We start from the raw sequence: 19,066 nt of genomic DNA on the forward strand, positions 1-19,066 counted from the left end.
TGCCGTTCCCTGGGACCGCCCTTCGCCCCGGCACACCAGCGGGCCCCGGGCCTTCCGGGCCCGGCTCACAGGAGCCACGGGGCGCTGGTACCCCCGAGGGGCGCTCGGGCTTGCGGGAAGAGGGGCTCGTTATCTCGGAGGAAACTAACGCCTCAGCCCCAGCCCCAGACTGGGGAGCCCAGCCTGGCCGGCGGTAACGGCCGCTGTGCCATGTCGGGCGAGGGGCGGCTGGGCCACGGCAATGGCGGTGGCGGTGGCGGCGACAGTGCTGATGGCGGCGGTGCGGGGCAGGCCGGGCCGGCGGCCTCTCCGCCACATCCTGCCCTCGGCGGCTCGGCGCGGCCTCGGCGCTCCTCTCGGAGGCCCCCTCCCCGCCTCTCCCGGCCCTTCTCCGGCCCCGGGGCTCAGCTCCAGTCAGCGCCCAGCAGGCAGGCGCCGCGTTGTAGCCCCGCCTTTCCCATTGATGGCGGCAGCCGCCGGGCCGCCTCCCTCCGGCCCGCTCCCCCCAGCGGGGAGGCGCCACGGCGCGGAGTGACAGCGGCGGCTGCGGCGCACCGGGCGGGCGGGCGAGCGGGCGGCGGTGCGTGGGCCGGCCGCCCTCCTCCGCGGCCGCTCCTCGGCGAGGAGCCGGGCCCTCCGCGGCCCCCTGCCCCGGCCCGGACAGCGGAGTCGCCGCCGCTAGGAAGCCGTGCGAGGAGGAGGAGGAGGAGGTGGGGGCGGTGGCCGGCGGCGGGGACCCCTGGAAGGAGTGCGCGGAGGCGGCGGTGCAGCTGGCGCTCCGCGCCGGACAGGTGAGAGGATCGCTCCCCGCCCGCGCCGCGGAGCGCTGCCCGGCGGCGGGACAGGGGCGCGGAGAGGCTGGGGGTGCGGAGCAGGCTGCCCTGCGGCTGGAGCATCCTTCTCCCAGGCGGCCGTACCGGCTGCGCTTCGAAATGAAAGAAAGAATTGTGCTAGAGGCGGGCGGTTTGAGGAAGCGCCGTGTGGGCATTAGGCTGGTGGGGCAGAGCTGGCGGGTAGGTGGCAAGCGGGCCAGGCCCCCGCTGCCGGAGACCCCGGCCGTCCCCTTCGGCCACCCCCTTCGGCCGCCCCCTTCGGCCGCGGGGGTCACGTCCAGCTAAGGACGAGGAGCCCCTTCAAGTGAAGGCTGGTTTATTTTGTAACTGGAAGTATTCTGATTTCACTTCAATAATACGGTGGAAAGAACTGTCAGCGTGAAGGTGGTTTTAGTAACTTTTTCAAATGTACACCGAGCGTTTATTCTATTACTGTCACGTTTTGAAGTGTGTGGTGATGTTAAGGTTGAATTTGTGTATAACTGAAGCTTTACGCTGTGGTGCCTTTATCCAGAATGTTGTGTATGTGCACGTTCCAGGACCAGCATTTAGTTTTGAGCAGCTCGTGCAGAGAAAAAATGCCCGTGTCAGGGAGGCTTTTTCTTCTTCTTTTACATACCGGTGTCTTCAGAGTAACTGAATTTCACTTGCTGGGGATAAATCGGCAGTGGCCTTGCAAAGATCTCCGTTAGCTTAGTTAAGATCCGTGTTTTGACACAGCAGAAGGTTGGTCATCTCAGGAGACATCCTGGCCGCACTGTGCGCAGCAGCAAAAATTGCACCAACTCTACCAGAGCCAAGAAATGGGATCAGCAGATTGTTCAGATGAGAAACTGAGTAAAACACAAACCTCAGCAACATGTATTTCTCTTCTGCTTCCATCTGCTCTATTTTGAAACTCACGTTGTATCTGTACACTATGATTTAAGAGCCTCCCTTTTCTATCTTGAGTTTAGGACCTGTAACTTTTCCTTAATGTGTGTTATTAAATGTATTTTCTCCTTAGTAGAAAGACACACACAAAGATGGAACAGAATGCCAGAGGAGAGGAGACTTGTTTTAGTAATACAAGGGAATAAGTGGGTAATCCAAATTGGGATGACAGGTCATGCTCTCACAGGCTCTCCAAACAGCAGTGTCTCCAGCATACTCATTCTGCCAGCCATTTCACAGGAGAAACTCATGACTTGCTCACAGCCATAACCATCTCCAGACATTTAAATTGCCTAGAAGACCACAGCTGAGTACCTCTTCCTGGAAGAGATAAACATGCCAGAAAATTCATCCTGGTATCTTTTTAGCTCACAATTTGCCATCGCTACAGTGCAACTGGCAGGAAATGCCCAATTCATCGGCAGCCCAAATTTAAACCAGTCAAAGATATTGTTTAAGTAGGACTTTGGAACTGTGTCGGGTCTTTATTAACTTTGTAATGTTAAGGTATGTTTTTAGTTCCAAAAACCATCAGAGATTCTTGTGGAGGAAAAGGTGCAAATAGGGCTGTATCTTTTATTTAAGTGTCAATCCACTTCTAGCTGTCCCCAAAAGAGTCTAGAGACAAGAACACAAAATGCAGTGTGATATAGGTTTGATAGGACTGGATTTTTGTTGAAAATTGACTGATCAAATGGGTCACCAAAAATAGTCGATTCCGCTGGTCATGTTCATCTTGTTCTTCTGCTTCTCTTCCCACCCCTCAGAGCTCTCCACTTTTGCCTCCATTGCTAGAAGTCTGCTTGCACTCTTTCTCCCCAGATCTGCCTCCTGTTTCCATGCCTGCTTGAAATGTCACCACTTTAGCCTTGCTTTTAAGGCCCTCCATTTTTCAGGACCATGGCAGGTTAGGAAGGCTTGGAATCATTAGAAAGTTTCTAAAAGAGACTTGGTGCAGGGGCCAACCTAAAGAAAGGCATGCAGGTCAAGATTTTGAATTTTTAGGGAAATGTAGACGGTAATACAATTTCCTGGTGTCCCCTTTTGTCCCCAAACGTGACTGTTTGGTTTATATTTCATGAGTTGGAGTAAAATGTATCTTCGTTCCAATAGATCGACATCTATGCTTTGGTATAGTTTCTTCTAAACTTCAAAGGCCATTAAAGAAGTGATTGCTTGAATATTTGTCAAAAGTTGTGTTGCTGGAATAACTTCTATTCCCAGGTTAAAACTGTGACATTCTTGCCCATCCTCTTACTTAGTTTCATTATTTTTATGAATGATCACAGACTCTCATTTAATACGTATGGCTTTTTCATAATGAGAGTGGCCATGGTTTTGTAACCTTGGTAATTGACCTGCATTAAAATGATGCAAAACCTGCTCTGTGAGGCCACATGTAATTGCACTTTTTCAAACCATTCTTCTGCAAGGTCTTCTATGAGTATGCTCTGCTTGCTGTATTCATGAGACTGTGCTTGTTGGTTTAATATGACTTTTTGCTTAAAAAAAAACAGCATCCTTGATGCTGTTGAGAGCACTGAGTAATATTTGCAGAGTTCTCTGAGATTACAGTCAGAGAAACTTCACCAAAATGAGTGATGTACATATGGGTGAAAAAAAGGTAAGAAACTCAGACTGGAAGCCGTCACATTCAGTCCACACTAAGTACTTTTTGACTCTTTTTTTCAGAGGATATTTTTGTGAGGCATAAGAGACCTCACAGAATCCCACTGAAAAAAAAGGCATATCCGCTGATTCTAAAAAGCCAAAGTCTTTTTCCCCCATATTTGCACCCAAGGGATATTGTTAGGCTGTTGTCTATGGAACACAGACAGTTTTTTTTAACAAACTGGATTGATATTTCCTAAATTGTTTGCAGATAGTTATCCTTTTTATCTAGATGTTTAATTATGTGTTTGGGCAAATATTTCAGGACAATGTTGCAGGCAAGTAAAACCAACTTGGAATTCCCAGGATAAGGTGAGATAAAATACTTACCACAAGGACCTCACTGGAGGTGGCTGTCCTGGCAGGTACTGGGGGAGAAGGCGTCTTTTCCCTCTGTCCTCTTCATTCTCCTTTGTGTGAATTAGTTTCACAAAGGTGTTAGGAAAGGAGAAGTCCAGGACCATGACTGCACTGTCCCCTGCTCCGTGGGAAATGAAGAAGGGAGAAGGACAACTTCGCTCTTGCTCTGTGATGTGGTCTTCGTGCATGTACTGCTTGATGTAAATGCCCATCACTTTGCATAACACCCCCCCCACCAAATGCTCCCAGACAGGGTATTAGGATAAGATCTAGGCAATTCTTTGTTAGAGGGAAGGCAGCATGGGATAAGTGTTAAGTGGCTCTGCTGTAAATAACCACACTCCCAAAAACCAGCTGCTTAGAAATTGTTGTAAAATTTCCAGTCTAGATACAACCTATAATAGAGTATAAAAGACATTTACAGACAAAATACAGCATCTTGGTTGCCAGTTTTGTTGTACAATAGTGATAAGGAACAATCAGCAGTTTTCATTTCATCAACCTGTAGTTCTTCACCTGTAGATCTTTCACTTACCTATTGTCTGTTAGAAAGAGAGAAGCTTTTCTGGAGCTTCACGCCCAGCTGGGAAGACCAGGCAATTGCAGTAGGTGTCTTCAAACCTTGTTGTAAGGCTTCTGCAAGGAAAGGAGCTGAGTGATGTTGTTGGAGTAGTCTGAGGCCCCGGGCTGTAATACTCTGTAGGTAGATGATTTTTAGGGATTATCCAACATAAGCTGAATTCTGGACTACTCTGAGCTATTTGATGAATTTGTGAAGAATAAAGCTGTTTCCCCAGTGATGCAGGGAATATGGTCTTTGTGGGGGACACTAGCTTGGATTGCATACCTATACAAGCTGATGCAAATGCATATGAGTCCCTTTTGTCAGACCCTTCCTAGAATGCAGAGAATTATCAGGGATGAATCCATCCCATGGCACCACCACAGGTGAGCTGATGCAGATGGTGCCCATATGTAGCTGATGACCTCAGCATAGCATTGTGACTTCCCTTCTTCTGCTCTTCCCTTGACACATCAGTTACACAAGAGGCAGGGAGAAGCAGCACATCGTAGGACTGGGTAATGTGTGTCACAGCCCCTCAGCACAGGTCTGCAGAGGAAGAGAGGTGAGAAGGCCATCAGACACTGCTTCTGATCAGTCACACCCTTGCATAAGTCCCACCTCCAAAGTGACTGGAGCTTCAGGCTGGCACGTGCAGATCAACAGAGAAACAGAGTTAAAAATGGTCAGGAGCAATTGGAGAAAGGGTCAGAAATGAAAAATAATAAATTCAGTGCTGAGAGGTGCAAAGGATTGTGTTAAAAAGGGAGAGATCAAGTGCTGGATCACAGGGTGAAGAGCAACTGACTGCAGAGAACAACCACAGCAGAGAGCTTGCACCTCTCTTGTTTTTGCAGCAAGGCTCAGGTGTGATCTCACTCCCTCGTTGAGCACATACTGATTTAAATGGCTACAAAAATCTCCTTAATCTTATATTAAAACTGAGTAGAAGTCAAAACCATGGCACTGCTAAGAAGTTGTTGAAATCTTCTCTATTAAAAGGAGCGTATTCCTCATCTATTTCACTATGCAGAGTTCTGAGCCCAGTTCTAAGCAGGGCATTTACTTGTGTACAGGCAGTATAAAAGTAAAGAAGAATTAAATTGTAACAGAGTAGCATTTTTTTAGAATACACAACCAAGATGGCTGTATTGTTTTGAATTTTACTTTGTACTGAAGAGGAGCTCGAGGGCATTCCTAGAGTTGTGCTTTTATGCTCCTACAGCAAAACCTTCAAGAAAACCATGGAGGGCATTGAGGGGAGTAAAAGAAGTAAGTGTAGTTAATATTTTTATATACAATAGTGAAGCTCTGCAAGACATCAAGCTGAAAAGTTTTAACCTGCCTTCACAAGCTCAGTAAATAGGCATAACTAGTGTTTTGAATACCTTCATTAGACACCTTCTGTACTAAAGCAACAGTTGGCCATATCCATTATTTGGCAGAACAATCAGCACACTCTTCAAACACAGTATTTTCTACTATGAAAACCAAGAGGCGAGACTGAAATTTGGGAGTTGCTGGTTCCCCTTCCCATGCAGCACAACTGTTTTCTTTGGTCATCAAGCATTTCTCAACACTTTAAAACTACTTTGATATTTGAATAGTAGTGGATAGTGGAAAATTAGTTAAACAATTGAAATATTTGAAAGTTTTGGAAGGGACTTGGAATATTGGTCTTGTTGCTGCCAGTTTTAGTTAATATAATTCTGTACAAATAAGAGGTGTTTAATGTTTGGGAGTTTTTTTTGTTTTCCTAATTTCAAATAGTTTATCGTTTTCACTGGTTATAAAAATAAGTCAGCTCCATTTGCATCCTGCCTTCTTATTTTAATGAAAGAACAGAAAAAAACCAGAAATAAGATGGGAAAACTAGAAGAAAGCTTTTAACTGTTTTCCCATATGTGCATTTGCAGTTGATGTGGTTTAGTTCTGAGTTTATAACAGCTAAATCCTTAAAAAACATGTGAAAGACTTTTCTAGAAGAGTCCAGGGTTAGATCACTGGTTCCATACCTAGGGAAAAGTCTTAAGTTTTTTGTTTTATTAAAGACATAGAAATTCTTTGGGAATTAGTGGGTGGTCAGCTCTTGAAGTTCCAAAAACCCATATACTTGAGATAAAATAAACAAGTGGGGTTTGCCTTATTGCATGTCTTTTAAAGTAAGAGAGCAGTGGGGTATTGACCCTGTAAATTAAAGAAAAGAAAAGAAGCAGAGGGAGTTTCCATGAAAAATTCCTGAGTGTTAAGGCTCTTTCTTATCTTACATGTATTTTTTGTAATTTCCTAATTGACTACAACTGCCATCATCCTTTTATTCTCTTAGTTGCGTTCCGTTCCTCAGTCCCTTTCTGAACTGTCAAGAGTGGTTCTCACAGAATGATTCAAAATGGTGTGTTTCCAAAGACTACTCATTAGCTCAGAAGGACTTTTTTAAAAAGTCAGAAGAATGAGAACACACTCTGGTAGAATTAGGCTTACAGTTGTTTTTTCAGGATTAGGTATAATTTTTCAGTAAATATATTATTTTAGTGTGCACTGGATGAATGGCCAACAACTATGGTCTGTGAACTTCTGTTTCAGATTATTAGGAAAGCTCTAACAGAGGAAAAACAAGTGTCCACAAAGACATCTGCTGCAGATCTTGTAACAGAAACTGATCATTTTGTGGAAAGTTGAATTATTTCTGTTCTGAAAGAGAAATTTCCTTCCCACAGGTGAGTGCCTATGAAATGATTTTTTTTTCCTTTAAGAGCTAAATATCTGACTGGCACTTCAAGGGAATTTTAAAAGTATCTATTTCTCATGTATATTAACCTATTGCTGTTGGACATTTTCACAGGACTCCTTTGTTTAAGAAGTATTACTTCCCTATACGTAGTACTTTATATTTTATTATCTTTATGTTTCTTAAGATATATATTGAATAGTCGTGTTTCCCCTCTAGGGGTATCATGTACAAAGGTTCCATGTGGATCTCCACTGATCCATCCTCTAGTGTATAAGAATTCTTCCAAGGGTATCTATTAAAATATAGTTGAAATTAATGATAGCAAATGTCCTGTCCTACAGACCTTTCTTCTGCTTTCTTTTGCCATGATAGGTAAGCATTTGCCAAATCAGGACAAGTACCGTATTTAATCACATCCACCCTGTGTTGTATGGAATCCTAAAATGAGTGAGGAGCAGAGTTGTTTATCGTCATCATTTGATGCATGTACATGAAGAGATTATAAATTAGTATATGGGGTGTCAACCCAAGGTTTTAAAAAGAGATCAAATTATTGGCTTCTCTTGAATTATTATGGTCAATTTGAAAAATAACCATTCCTAGCACCTGTGCAGAATAGAGAGAGATTCTATGAGTTGTCTGGGTTTGGTTTGATGCAGAGGGTCTGCATCAAACATTTGACTTCAGTCTACATGGATAAAATGAATCTTCCTGCAGAGCCAGTGCAGAGCCTGTGTATCCTTTAAATGCTGTATGACTTCTTTCTAACTGTGTGCATCTCTGACAGAGATGAGCCTTACACTCCAGCACTGTGCAGAAATCAACAAAGATGAAAATCTGGAGGGCTCAGCTACTAATCTGGTTATCGACAATGCTGCTAGGAAAAAGAAACCCAACACCCCACCATAAGAAGGAACAGAAAAAACATTGTATACTAAATATGGCTTTCTAAATACGTGTTGTGTGTGATCACATCCTGAAGCAGTACTGTGCAGCACAATGTGTGGTTCTTGGCCACCATTCTCAAGAGAGTGCCAGGCTTTACGAGCCTATTATTTGTGTAATATTCCTTCGACTGTTGCTGCCTGTGCTCCTTTCTCATCTCCACTCCTGTGTTGTGGGGTTTTTTTGCCTTGAACAGTCTGCCAGAGAACATAAAACATACACATAAAATAAGATTCATCAGAAGTGCTTAAGTGAACTCAGAATGGGAACAAAAGTTTTAAGGTCAATGTAAGACCTAGAAAGTGAAGAATCCCTGACTTTATTAACTCTGTACAGTTAGCTTCTGACTTTATAGGCAAATGAAGGAATTGCTATTTCTTCAGTATTTTGCTGATGTTGGTTATTGGGTTTGGTTAGAGTTTGTTCAGACAGTAAATGCATTTATGTTAAACAATTCATTAAACTAGATTTAACTAGACTAGATTAAAACATTTGCAGTGAGGAGTCCACAGTAGCAATCAAGGTTTAAATTCAAGTAAAAGAAAAACTTCAAAAGATCGTACACACTTTGTTTAGTCTGTTACTTAATCTTGCTATTGGAAGCATTCTGCTACTTTTTCTCTCTTGATTCTTATGTTCTCTGAATCAACAAATGTACCTTAAGAGGAACATTAAAAAGTAAAAAAAAATTACAATACATTAAAAATTTAAAAGGGTTCTCATGAGAATCTGTGCCATTTGCACTGTGACAGTGATGAGTCTTGAGATATTGGAAGTGTACCCAGAAGTAAAGAGAAGTATTAGGAAAACATGTGAAAAAGAGAATTCTGTCCCACGTTTCATTCTTCTTCTCTCCACTTGGTTCAGTGATATGTATCATCCTCATTCACACTTCATCCAAGTTTTCATCTCTCACCACCCTTTGGTACTCTGACGTCCTTCAAGTGAGTTTTTTCAAAAGGGGATTTTTCCGATAGATCTTTGAATTGTGGATAGGCACAGCCTGAAAGGCTGTATTGTTACACAAGTTGTCATCTTCAGTTTTAATTGTGGCCTTAATCCTGTAGACATTACAACCACGACACAGTCATTATAGAGAGTGACATCCAGCACTAGCTTCCTGGCCTTCTGCTCTCAGGCCTCCCTACGGGGATAGGTGAGGGGACAGCCCTGGCTTGAACCTCCTGCATTCTACTGGATGACACTCTTGCTGCAGGTTTCAGCACTTACTATGCTACAGGTTTCCCTGCTGTTCCAACAATGAGTTTCAGAGTGGCACCATGGTAAGAACAGATGTATGATGAGAGTTGGCTAAAATCACTGGACTCATTTTCAGTGGGAGAAAACTTTAATCCAGATTTAAGGAGAGCTCATAGGCTGTCAAATTAACTACTGTGATAACATGGCTATACCTCCTGCTTCTCAAGCTGTTCATAACATTTTGTCTCCAGTATTTCAAGCCAAGTGTTTATATGCTAATTACAAGATTTGTAAAAAATTTGTATCATTTGTCAAAATTATACAGCACCATGACAAAATAATGAAATATTTACAGCAAACAGTCTGCAAAATGTTACGTTTGAAAGAATTCCAAACGCTTGTTCTAGTCTTTCTCATTTCTCAGTTCCACACCAAGACTTTTCCTTCAGCTTTAATAGAGATGAAAATCCTAGTAAACATTTCCTTCTTCCCTCTTCATACCAACTAGGGGCCTATAATGCCATCAAAATAGTACTTTTTTTACTCAGGGAAAGCATTTGGAAAGTTCACAAAGTCTCCTCCTGTGTTGTCTGCGGAACATTTTAAGCTCACAATTGCAAGTGCTATGTGGCATCATGCAGCACTTGTTGAGAGCACAAGAAAAAATAGCTGCTACTCTAGCCCTGGGCAAGCAGCTATTTTATTTTATTGGGTTTTTTTTTTTCTCTTTGTGTCATCAAGAGGAGTTTTTTCATCTTCAACTGTTTGGAGGAGATTCTGAATACCACTACCAGCTATTTGAATGAGAAACCAAAAGCAAGATTGAGTGCTAGCAGTCTGATTCTGCACCTTCTGTACATGCAGCACTTAATTCAGATCGTTGAGAGTGACAGCTGCACAGCACTTAAAGAAACAGGCCCTGAGCAGTTCATGGGAGAGCAGGGATAATTAAGGTCAGCAGGAAGTGTACCAGAACTGGATGTTCATTTCCCAGGGAAAAAGGAGGGTATCTACTGAAGGAAAAGGATATCTACTGAAAGAAATTTGGACAGAACAACAGAACAGAAGATGAGCTCAGATTTCAATTTGTGCCTTCTGCATCCAAACAACAAAAAACCAATAACTTGTTGATTTTCTCTAGGTCACGGGAAAAAGAAAGTTTAGCTTTGTAAACCTCATTTCTCGAGTCAGTCTACTGTAAAAAATTCAAGTAGGAGTGAGATTGTGGATTTTCTAAGAGTGTGTTATTTCCTAATGACTGAATTTGGCTGCAGAAGAGAAGCAGCTACAGTTTGCAGTTTATATTACTTACTGCAATAGACAGTCCTAACCCATAAAATGACATTCTGCATTAAAAAACTCCTTCTAAAGTTCCAGGGGTGCCAGTTTAGATCCATTGTTGTATTCATTTTCATGACTTTTTTATATTTTGGGAAACATAAATGGAGTCCCTTTTTACCATGCAAAATAGTGTGCTATGAATTTGAGAACTCTCCTTCAAAGTTTCTGTGAAAGCTCCTTATTCCTAGAAGAAAAAGCAGTATGTACGTTTATACATATAGATATATATATAAAAATTAATTAAAATATACAGATATTAAAAATTAAGTATCTCTTCAAAAAGAGAAAGATGGAATTTGTCTTTTCACGTCACATCTCTAAACCACACTTGTTTTACTCCACACCAAATGCAGGTTTATTGCAGAAGAGTCCACTGCTACTGGTTCAAAATGTGTCCTCACTGACAGTCCGACCTGGATTATTGATCCTGTTGATGGAACGTGCAACTTCGTGCACAGGTAAGTGGACAGTGAACTGGGAAGTACATAAAAGAGCAAAATGTAGCTTCTCACAAAGCCTCTCTTCTTCTTGAAAATGTTTTACCACGGTAGATTTATTCCGTTGTCTTGTAAGTAGGTGTCATGCCTTTATCTTTTTGTAGCTCCCTTAGTGTATCTGAGGGAGTGTGTGTTTGTGCTGGGGAGAGCTCTAGACTGTTATCTAAAGGTAAGCTAAAGTTTCTGCTGATTGCTTAATGGCCCACAGCTCTTGACTCACAGCTTGTTTATATATAACCGCACATGAACATGCAGAGGCTTGAGCTGAACTGGAGGAACAAGGCTGTGCTATGATGACATTTGGCCTAACGCCTTATGTGGTTGTTACCTATTCCTTGTAGTGGTGACGTTTTCTCCCTTTCAAATACAAGTGCTTCAGTTTTCCTAAGAAGTACAACCTTTGCACATGTGTAAAGTAGAAAAAACAAAGTTGTACATAGATACTGTTTTTAGACTTACAGAATACTGCTCTGCAAAAGTAAATCTAGGGCTCGTTCTCACAGAAGTGCAAAACCTTTAATTCATCATTTAAGTCCTAGAAGTTGTAAATGAATGACTGCTTGTAATACTTCTGCTTAAAATATGTTCTGCCTTGTACTTTGTGATGTAACATAACTGCAGTTTTCATTAAATGAGAACAAAATAACTTGTTGGTGCAATTCCCTAGAATTCAAGGGGAGGTGGAGGGATGTCATGTGCTTTTCTTCAAGTGACATTTTCTCTTACTAGCAATATTTCCTGAGCCTTGCCTTCACAACTCTTTTTAAAACTTGTTTTTAAGAAACGAATTCCTTTCATTGTTTAAAGTGTAATAATTATACTTTAGTCAAAAGGAGCAAATTAAATACATGATGGTGACTGATGAAAGAGAGGGTAGAGGAACTGGTTTCTCCTTACGTTGATGTCAGCAGCAAGGTATCTGTGCAGCTGGATTGCTATCTCTGATGCTTGAACTTGAACAGATTGTGCTCTTTAAAGTGATGACTTGTTATAACAACAGTGATGATTTTATACTGGGTAATTCAATTACACTAAGGCAAAAAGATCACTAAAATATACAACGCGTTTCGTGTAAAAAGCCTGGTATCTTCCTGTGCTTATTTCTTGCCTTCTCCAATAGTAAATTCAGTTTTAACGACACTGACAAAGAGGACAACAAAGGAGAAATAGTACAATGCCAGGAGCATTTTGACACAAGTAAAACCACAGAGCTCTATGTGGGGTTTTTTTTGCCTGAGGGAGTTGCATAACGAGTAAGTCAAGAGATTTTTCATTAGTGATGGGTCTTTTCTTATTTTTCACAGATTTCCGACAGTGGCAGTGAGCATTGGATTTGCTGTTAACAAAGAGGTATGAAGTATGTTCTTTGAGATGAGTGTCTGAGATGTGGGTAGAACCCTCAAAATCACATGGGAACTTTCAATAAAATACTTTTAGAAAGAAGCTAGCCACTACTCAGGTTTTTCCACCCTTTTTTAATTCATGTGGTCATACTCTACTAGTCTAAAATGATAGTCCTGCAAAACCTACTTGTGCAAACTGGCAATTGAAAGATAATTCTTACAAATTATTATAAATATTATTATAGGATTTATGTGGGGAAAAAAGAGAGTACTGACGTGGGCAAGGTTTTGTAAGACAAAACCGTGGTGAGTTAAATAATAGTGTTGCCTATTTGTAATTGAAACACATCTCCCAGTGTTCTTATATTAGCATTATTGCTTCTTTCCTACAAGCGGTATCTGTGAAGGCTAACTGCTGCTATGAGGCAATTCAGAACTGATTTCTGTTAAGACCTCTCTGAACTTATGGGCCTAGTTAATTTAATCTACCTTTATGGTTTTCTTAACATGGAGAATAAGTGTATTTCCCACGAGAGCTTGATTATTGGCGGGGGGGTGGGGGTGTGTTAAGTATCCAGCCTTCATATGTGCCATTTTCAGTCTCCTAGCTATACCCGATCACGCTACTGCCTTTTCTCTGTATGTTGTCAGCTTACAGTTTGATATATACAGAAGAAGGAGCTATTCAAAGGAATGTACCTTTTTCAGACTAATTGCATGATCTCAAATACATGTATAGCTGTAAGTGAAGCCACCAAGAGTTCCATGCAATAACAACATAGTTTTCAGGTGCGCTAGTGCCTGTTACTGGTTTAAACAGCACAATGTTCTGTACTTCTCTAGTTAGACTTTTCAAACATGGAATCTGCAGAGAAACACTTCCATGCTTTTCTGAAGTTTGTTCATTCCCAAAGATCCTTTTAAATACTACATATTATTACCAGACAGCTTTCTCTAATATTTATGTTTTCTAGAACACCATCATGATTTTGATGCTGCATAATTTGGGTTATGTAAACTGAACAAAGCTGAAACAAAAATAAAGAATGATGTTAAATCTCCCTCAGTAAACAAACGGGAAAAGCAGAAAAAAGTATTAAGCTGAAAAGGAGCCAAAGTACACACAGGGGAACTGACCTGAATGTAAGCCTTGAATGGTACTGAAGAAATTCCTGCAAATGTCTTCAGGGAAAGAGTCTATTAATAGTGTCTTCCTCAAAAAAACCCCTTGCCAGATGCAATGGGAATGGTGAATCAAATTCAGAGTACTGTGTCGGCTGTGAAGTGTGTTATGTCTGTAGGCACACATGCTAACTGTAAACTAAAGGATGAGTGCTTCATTAGGGGTTCTTTAACAGCTTGCTTTTGTGTGCGGTATGTTTCAATATGCAAATAGCTAGCAATACTTCATCAACATTTTCATGGAATTATTTTATTGGTAAACCATGTTACAGATCTATCTGTTTGCCTAAGGATAACAGATAACAATAATCACATGTATGTAGTGAAGTTTTCTTTTAATCAATCAAAATGCAGATGAGAACAGACAGAAGCAGACATGTGCCAAAAATGTACATCGTTGTACACAGGAGGTGATAAAAAATTTATCCCAAGACCAGATATCGTGAATTTGAAACACAGTAAATTCAAGCAATTGAACATACAGACTTGTTGTAGTGCCTCAAGCAGACCCTCAAAACTTCCCTGAAATTTGGGAAGTTTAACTATTCACCTGGATTAATTATGAGCTGGATCTCCCTGTTTGGAGAGTTGTAATGTCAATGACCCCTAAGATTTTAATCCTTGATTATATAACACCTTTTTTTTCAGTGCTTGAATATCTCATGTTCCACAAAAGCCCGTGCTGGCAGAGACTAAAAACATGTGCTCCCATTTGGGCTGGCTGAGCCACTTTTGAAATGGCCTCACTCCTTTTTGCAGTCAGAGTTCTGGTTTCCAGATGGGCAAGGAACAGTTTTGGCACGTGCCGCTTTGTCTTCCTTTCTCTGGACATCCAAATCTAGAACAAAGCAAGGAAGTGGACCTTCTGCCCTTGCAAGTGCTTTGAAATTTGCCTTTGTTTTGAGAGACATAATTTGGTGGTGGCCAGTTTCACTAGTGAAGATGGATCTTCTTTAGTCTCACTTCTTTTGATGTTTTAAGTATATAAAATCACAGTTGCTCTTCTTCTGTGAGGACTGTGGCTTCAGTGAAATAAACCAGCCCTGGAAGAGAGGGTGTGTTTCCCTATGCCCACCACTGGAAGTCAAGCAGCCTTCAGCAATGCATGATGTGTTGGAGGTCTAGGCTGTCACGTTACTTCATGCCTTTTGTTTCTAGGAAATGTGACTGTTGGATAACATTGATCTGCGCTATACATTTATTATTCACATGTAATCATTTGAAATCACAGTCCAGGCAAACACTGTTCTTTGTCAATGCCAAATTTTGTAGAGGTCTGGTATGGGAGTCCAGGCATCAGGATGCACCTAAATGAAGGATCCATCTTCCCTTTGATCTTGAATGGTGTTTCTTCTCATGCTTAGGTTCAGGTCAGGCCTTGTATGTGCTTCTGTGGTCAACAGAATTGTTCTTTTCCTCATAAATCTATCCGTATCACCATTAAATCTCTTCTACCAAGCCTCCTTATTTTTCTGGCCTGTACTAATGTAAGGAGTAGCCTGTAAATTTTCTCCTGTACCCTGAATTCGTGAAACCTCACTGATACTTGATCAGCCAGCTCATTTTCCTAAAGAGACCTCCCTCTTAGTCTCTTCAACTAATTTCTACCTATAGCCTTTATGAAAACTGAAGAGAGCCACTTATCTGTTAGAAATTCATTTTAGAACTCAGAAGAACAACTTAGTCATGACCTAACTGTGACTGGTGTGGTATGAATGCTTGGTGCATTTCAGCAATGAGGCATGCTTTAGATATTCTGTAATTATAACTTGGGCCTGTTATGCAAAATTATCTGAGGCAAATTGCTTTCACCATCCAGAGTTTTCACTGATGGCTAAACAATGAATACCCTGCAGCGTGCCTGGATGGGTGTTACTGTATTTGAATTCGATAATTTAAAAAGTGATTGTTAAATCTGTGTTCCTACAGTTATGCTTTGTGATATCTTGTATCTTTCAATCTAATGACGTACCTGTTGCTCACCAACCGTTTACCGCATTGCTAGAATCCATACTCTACTTCTGCAATACTGAATTCATTGTTAGCCTGTTTAATTAAATGATGTCTCCAGCCTAATTTGAGTTTGAAAACCCCCTTGCTACTTCTGCTAAGAATTTTCAACTTAGGCAATTAGCTGTAATAAGCAGGCAGCCGTTCTCTAGCGGAATGAATGCCTCGCCTTTAACCCACAGTAGAGGTGACAGCTGACACTTGGACACAGCCTAGTTACTAAGTAATGAACGGCTAAACCTTTGAGTTTTGTCATGCCTTTAATGCCTCCAAGTTCAGCTGGCACAACAGAAGCAGAGACACTTGGCATTTGATGAACCATCTCCATCTACATTGGCATACGCTTGTTATAGACTAGCAGTATGCAGATCTCAGAGGTGGACGACTTCAACACCTTGCAAGTCACTGTGGGTCTTTCCTTTGACTGTACACAAGGCTGACATCCTCATCTGCTGTGGGGCAGAATTGCCCTTGCTGAATGCAATACAGAAATAACACTCATATTAGTATTTATTAATTAAGATACTGCTTTCATTTGTAATAGGTAAGGGTTCTTCTCAGTCATAAGGTGTCGTCAGTCTCTGAAATGTCAGAATGAGGAGGAGCTATTACTGAATGACTGGTGGTTTAGGTAGAAAGTTTCCTTTGCTCTTACTGTATTCCCAAATAATTTATTAACAAATTTCATTGAAGTTCCCTATTCATGAAATCCTGTTTTCAAATATAATTAGATTAAAATCATTGCTAATCCCTCGTTTATTTTATTATGCTGGGTCCCCCGTTTATTTTTAGTTGACCGCTAATGTTAGTACATTTGCCAAAAGCTGACCGGTCAATGAAATCAAATGGTGTGTATAAAGAGAAGGAATGTAAGAAGGCATACTTCTTTTTAATCTTTCTGTTCTGGTTTTAAAAATATCTGTTTAGATCAGACTGTTTGGTATGAGAAATCTGGTCTTGCTTGAATTTTTATGCAAAGCTGTCACTTATCCTATGAAAGAGTTAGAGGTATAAAATTTGGGCATGAAAACTGTTTTATTGTGAAAAGTCCATTAGTGTTGTGTTTAAAAACAAATTTCTAGAATCTGCCTGGAAGCTGTTGAATTACTGGAAGCAACTGCCTACATTGCAGATATCTCGAAGGCCTTAATTTTAACAGAAATTGGTCCAAAACGTGACCCTGCGACTTTGAAATTGTTCCTTGGAAACATTGAGAGATTGCTCAAGGCCCAAGCACACGGGTAAGATATTTTACCATATATGTCTCACATTAGTGACCAAAAGTCATTAAAAGCACTCCCTCCCGCCCCCTGAAAGCAAAACCCAGACAAGTATGTGGCATGTTTTGCAATCTTGACACATAGGTTGAAATCAAAGGCCCTTTCTGCTTTCCATTACCATGTGTCCTTCTCGTGGGGTTTGGGGTCCGTGTGATCGGGAGCTCAACCCTGGCCCTGTGCCATTTGGCGTCCGGTGCTGCAGACGCCTATTACCAGTTTGGGTTACACTGCTGGGACTTGGCAGCAGCCACTGTCATTATTAGAGAGGCAGGTGGCACCGTGATAGACACTTCAGGTGAGTCAAATATCATTGTCTCTGTTGACTTTTGGGTGACCGAGTGGCTATTTTGGGGCAACTTGTGTTAACTCAATACAGTCTTCCTATGGCTCTACCTCATTTCTAGCAGCATCCTGTAGAAATGTCTGTACTCTCCACTAGAGTCTGGCTGATTATTCATGACACAGTGATGGAATTCCAGCCCAGGGTTTCATCACATCAAGATCTTCTGAGTCAAACTCTATTTTGATGACTGAATAATTCCTTTAAAGTATCAGATTTACAGTGAAGAACTAGCCCAGGAGAATGGTAGATGCATTCAGATTCCAAACAGATTTGGGGAGACATCCTCCTGAGAAAGGATGATTCCAGGTTATTATTTTACTCATTTAGACAGTACACATCTCACAGTAATTGTTTACTGGTGACTCCAGATAGGAGTTGCTGAATAAGATTGTCCTTCCCACCCCAAAAAGAGCCACGTATGAAATTGTTTCAGTGTTTCTGAACCTCCTGAATGACAACATGGTTTCTATTTCAGAACACATTGCCTTTTTACATAATGTAAGACAGTTCTCATGAATCCCCTTGTTCTCAGGGGGACCGCTGGATCTGATGTCCTGCCGAGTGATTGCTGCGGGCACCAGAGAGATGGCTGTGTTCACAGCTCAGGAATTACAAACCATTCACTACAGACGGGATGATGAAAACTAAATACTTAGCTATGGAGTCTACTCTCCTAAACTATGTTAACCTTTGCAAGATGGGTGGCTTAAATGGTACGTGATTTCAGCAGGATGCTTTCTGTGGAGATTGTCTGTGTCAAATATTTTTAATAAATTTATTACTATGTGGAAAGGCATAGGGAGATTTTTAAACCTCTAAGAATCTTGTTTCCTTTTGAATATGTATCTCTTTCAGCAGTATCTTTTTTATAAGATAGCATATTTTACTTGTAGTAAATTAGTCTCAAAATGAAGTTATCATTTCATATCTGTGGGGCTGATATTTAGTCTTTTGTAACATGCAGCTAAAAATGGAACTTTATTTTTACAGATGCAGATCTCAGGTAAACGAGCTTTAGGACTGTAGTAAGGACAAGTAGTTGAGAATGTGTGCCTATAATACCCTTGTTCTGTGATACTTAAGAACGCAATAAAAGTGACGTTATTGTTTCCTAACTGTCATAGCTATATATCCATATATATGTATATCATAGAATCATTTTGGTTGGAAAGGTCTTTTAAGATCATGGAGTCCAACCACTAACTTCACACTGACAAGCCCATCACTAAACCACGTCCCTCATCTACACATCTTTTAAATATCTCCAAGAATGGGAACTCCACCACCTCCCTGGGCAACCTGTTCTGTTGTTTAACTAGCCTGTCAGTGAAGAAGGTTCTCCTAATATCCAATCTAAACCTTCCCTGGTGCAACTTGAGGCCTTTTCCTCTTGTCCTATCACTCATTACTTGGGAGAAGAGACCAACCCCCAGACTTCACTACCACTTCCTTTCAGGTAGTTGTAGAGAGTGATCATGTCTCCTGAGACGCGTTTACTCCAGGCTAAACATCCCGAGCTCCTTCAGCCTCTCCTCATAAGACTTGTACTCCAGACGCTTCACCAGCTTCATTGCCAGCCTCTGGACACACTCCAGCACCTCCATGTCCTTCTTGTAGTGAGGGGCCCAGAGCTGAACACAGTAGTTGAGGTGCAGCCTCACCAGTGCTGAGTACAAGGGGACAATCACTGCCCTGGTCCTGCTGACCACACTATTTCTGATACAGGCCAAGGTGCCATTAGCCTTCTTGGCCACCTGGGCATACTGCTGGATCATGTTCAAACAGCTGTCAGTCAACACTTACGTACATCCATGTATATCTGTGTGTATGTGTGT

The 19,066-nt window shown here is 41.5% G+C and overlaps 1 protein-coding gene across 1 annotated transcript; it reads left to right on the forward strand.

Moving 5' to 3' along the window:
* The first annotated feature begins 241 nt into the window (after positions 1-241).
* Positions 242-17,879, forward strand: LOC133627106 (inositol monophosphatase 2-like). The gene is given in 9 exon segments (XM_062010300.1): positions 242-280; positions 474-791; positions 6,943-7,076; positions 10,930-11,034; positions 12,378-12,423; positions 13,260-13,312; positions 16,691-16,846; positions 17,029-17,183; positions 17,764-17,879. Coding segments are annotated over 9 exon segments (1,122 nt in total).
* The last annotated feature ends 1,187 nt before the right edge of the window (positions 17,880-19,066 follow it).

This window comes from Colius striatus, chromosome 17, assembly GCF_028858725.1.
Source record: "Colius striatus isolate bColStr4 chromosome 17, bColStr4.1.hap1, whole genome shotgun sequence".
NCBI lineage: Eukaryota > Metazoa > Chordata > Aves > Coliiformes > Coliidae > Colius > Colius striatus.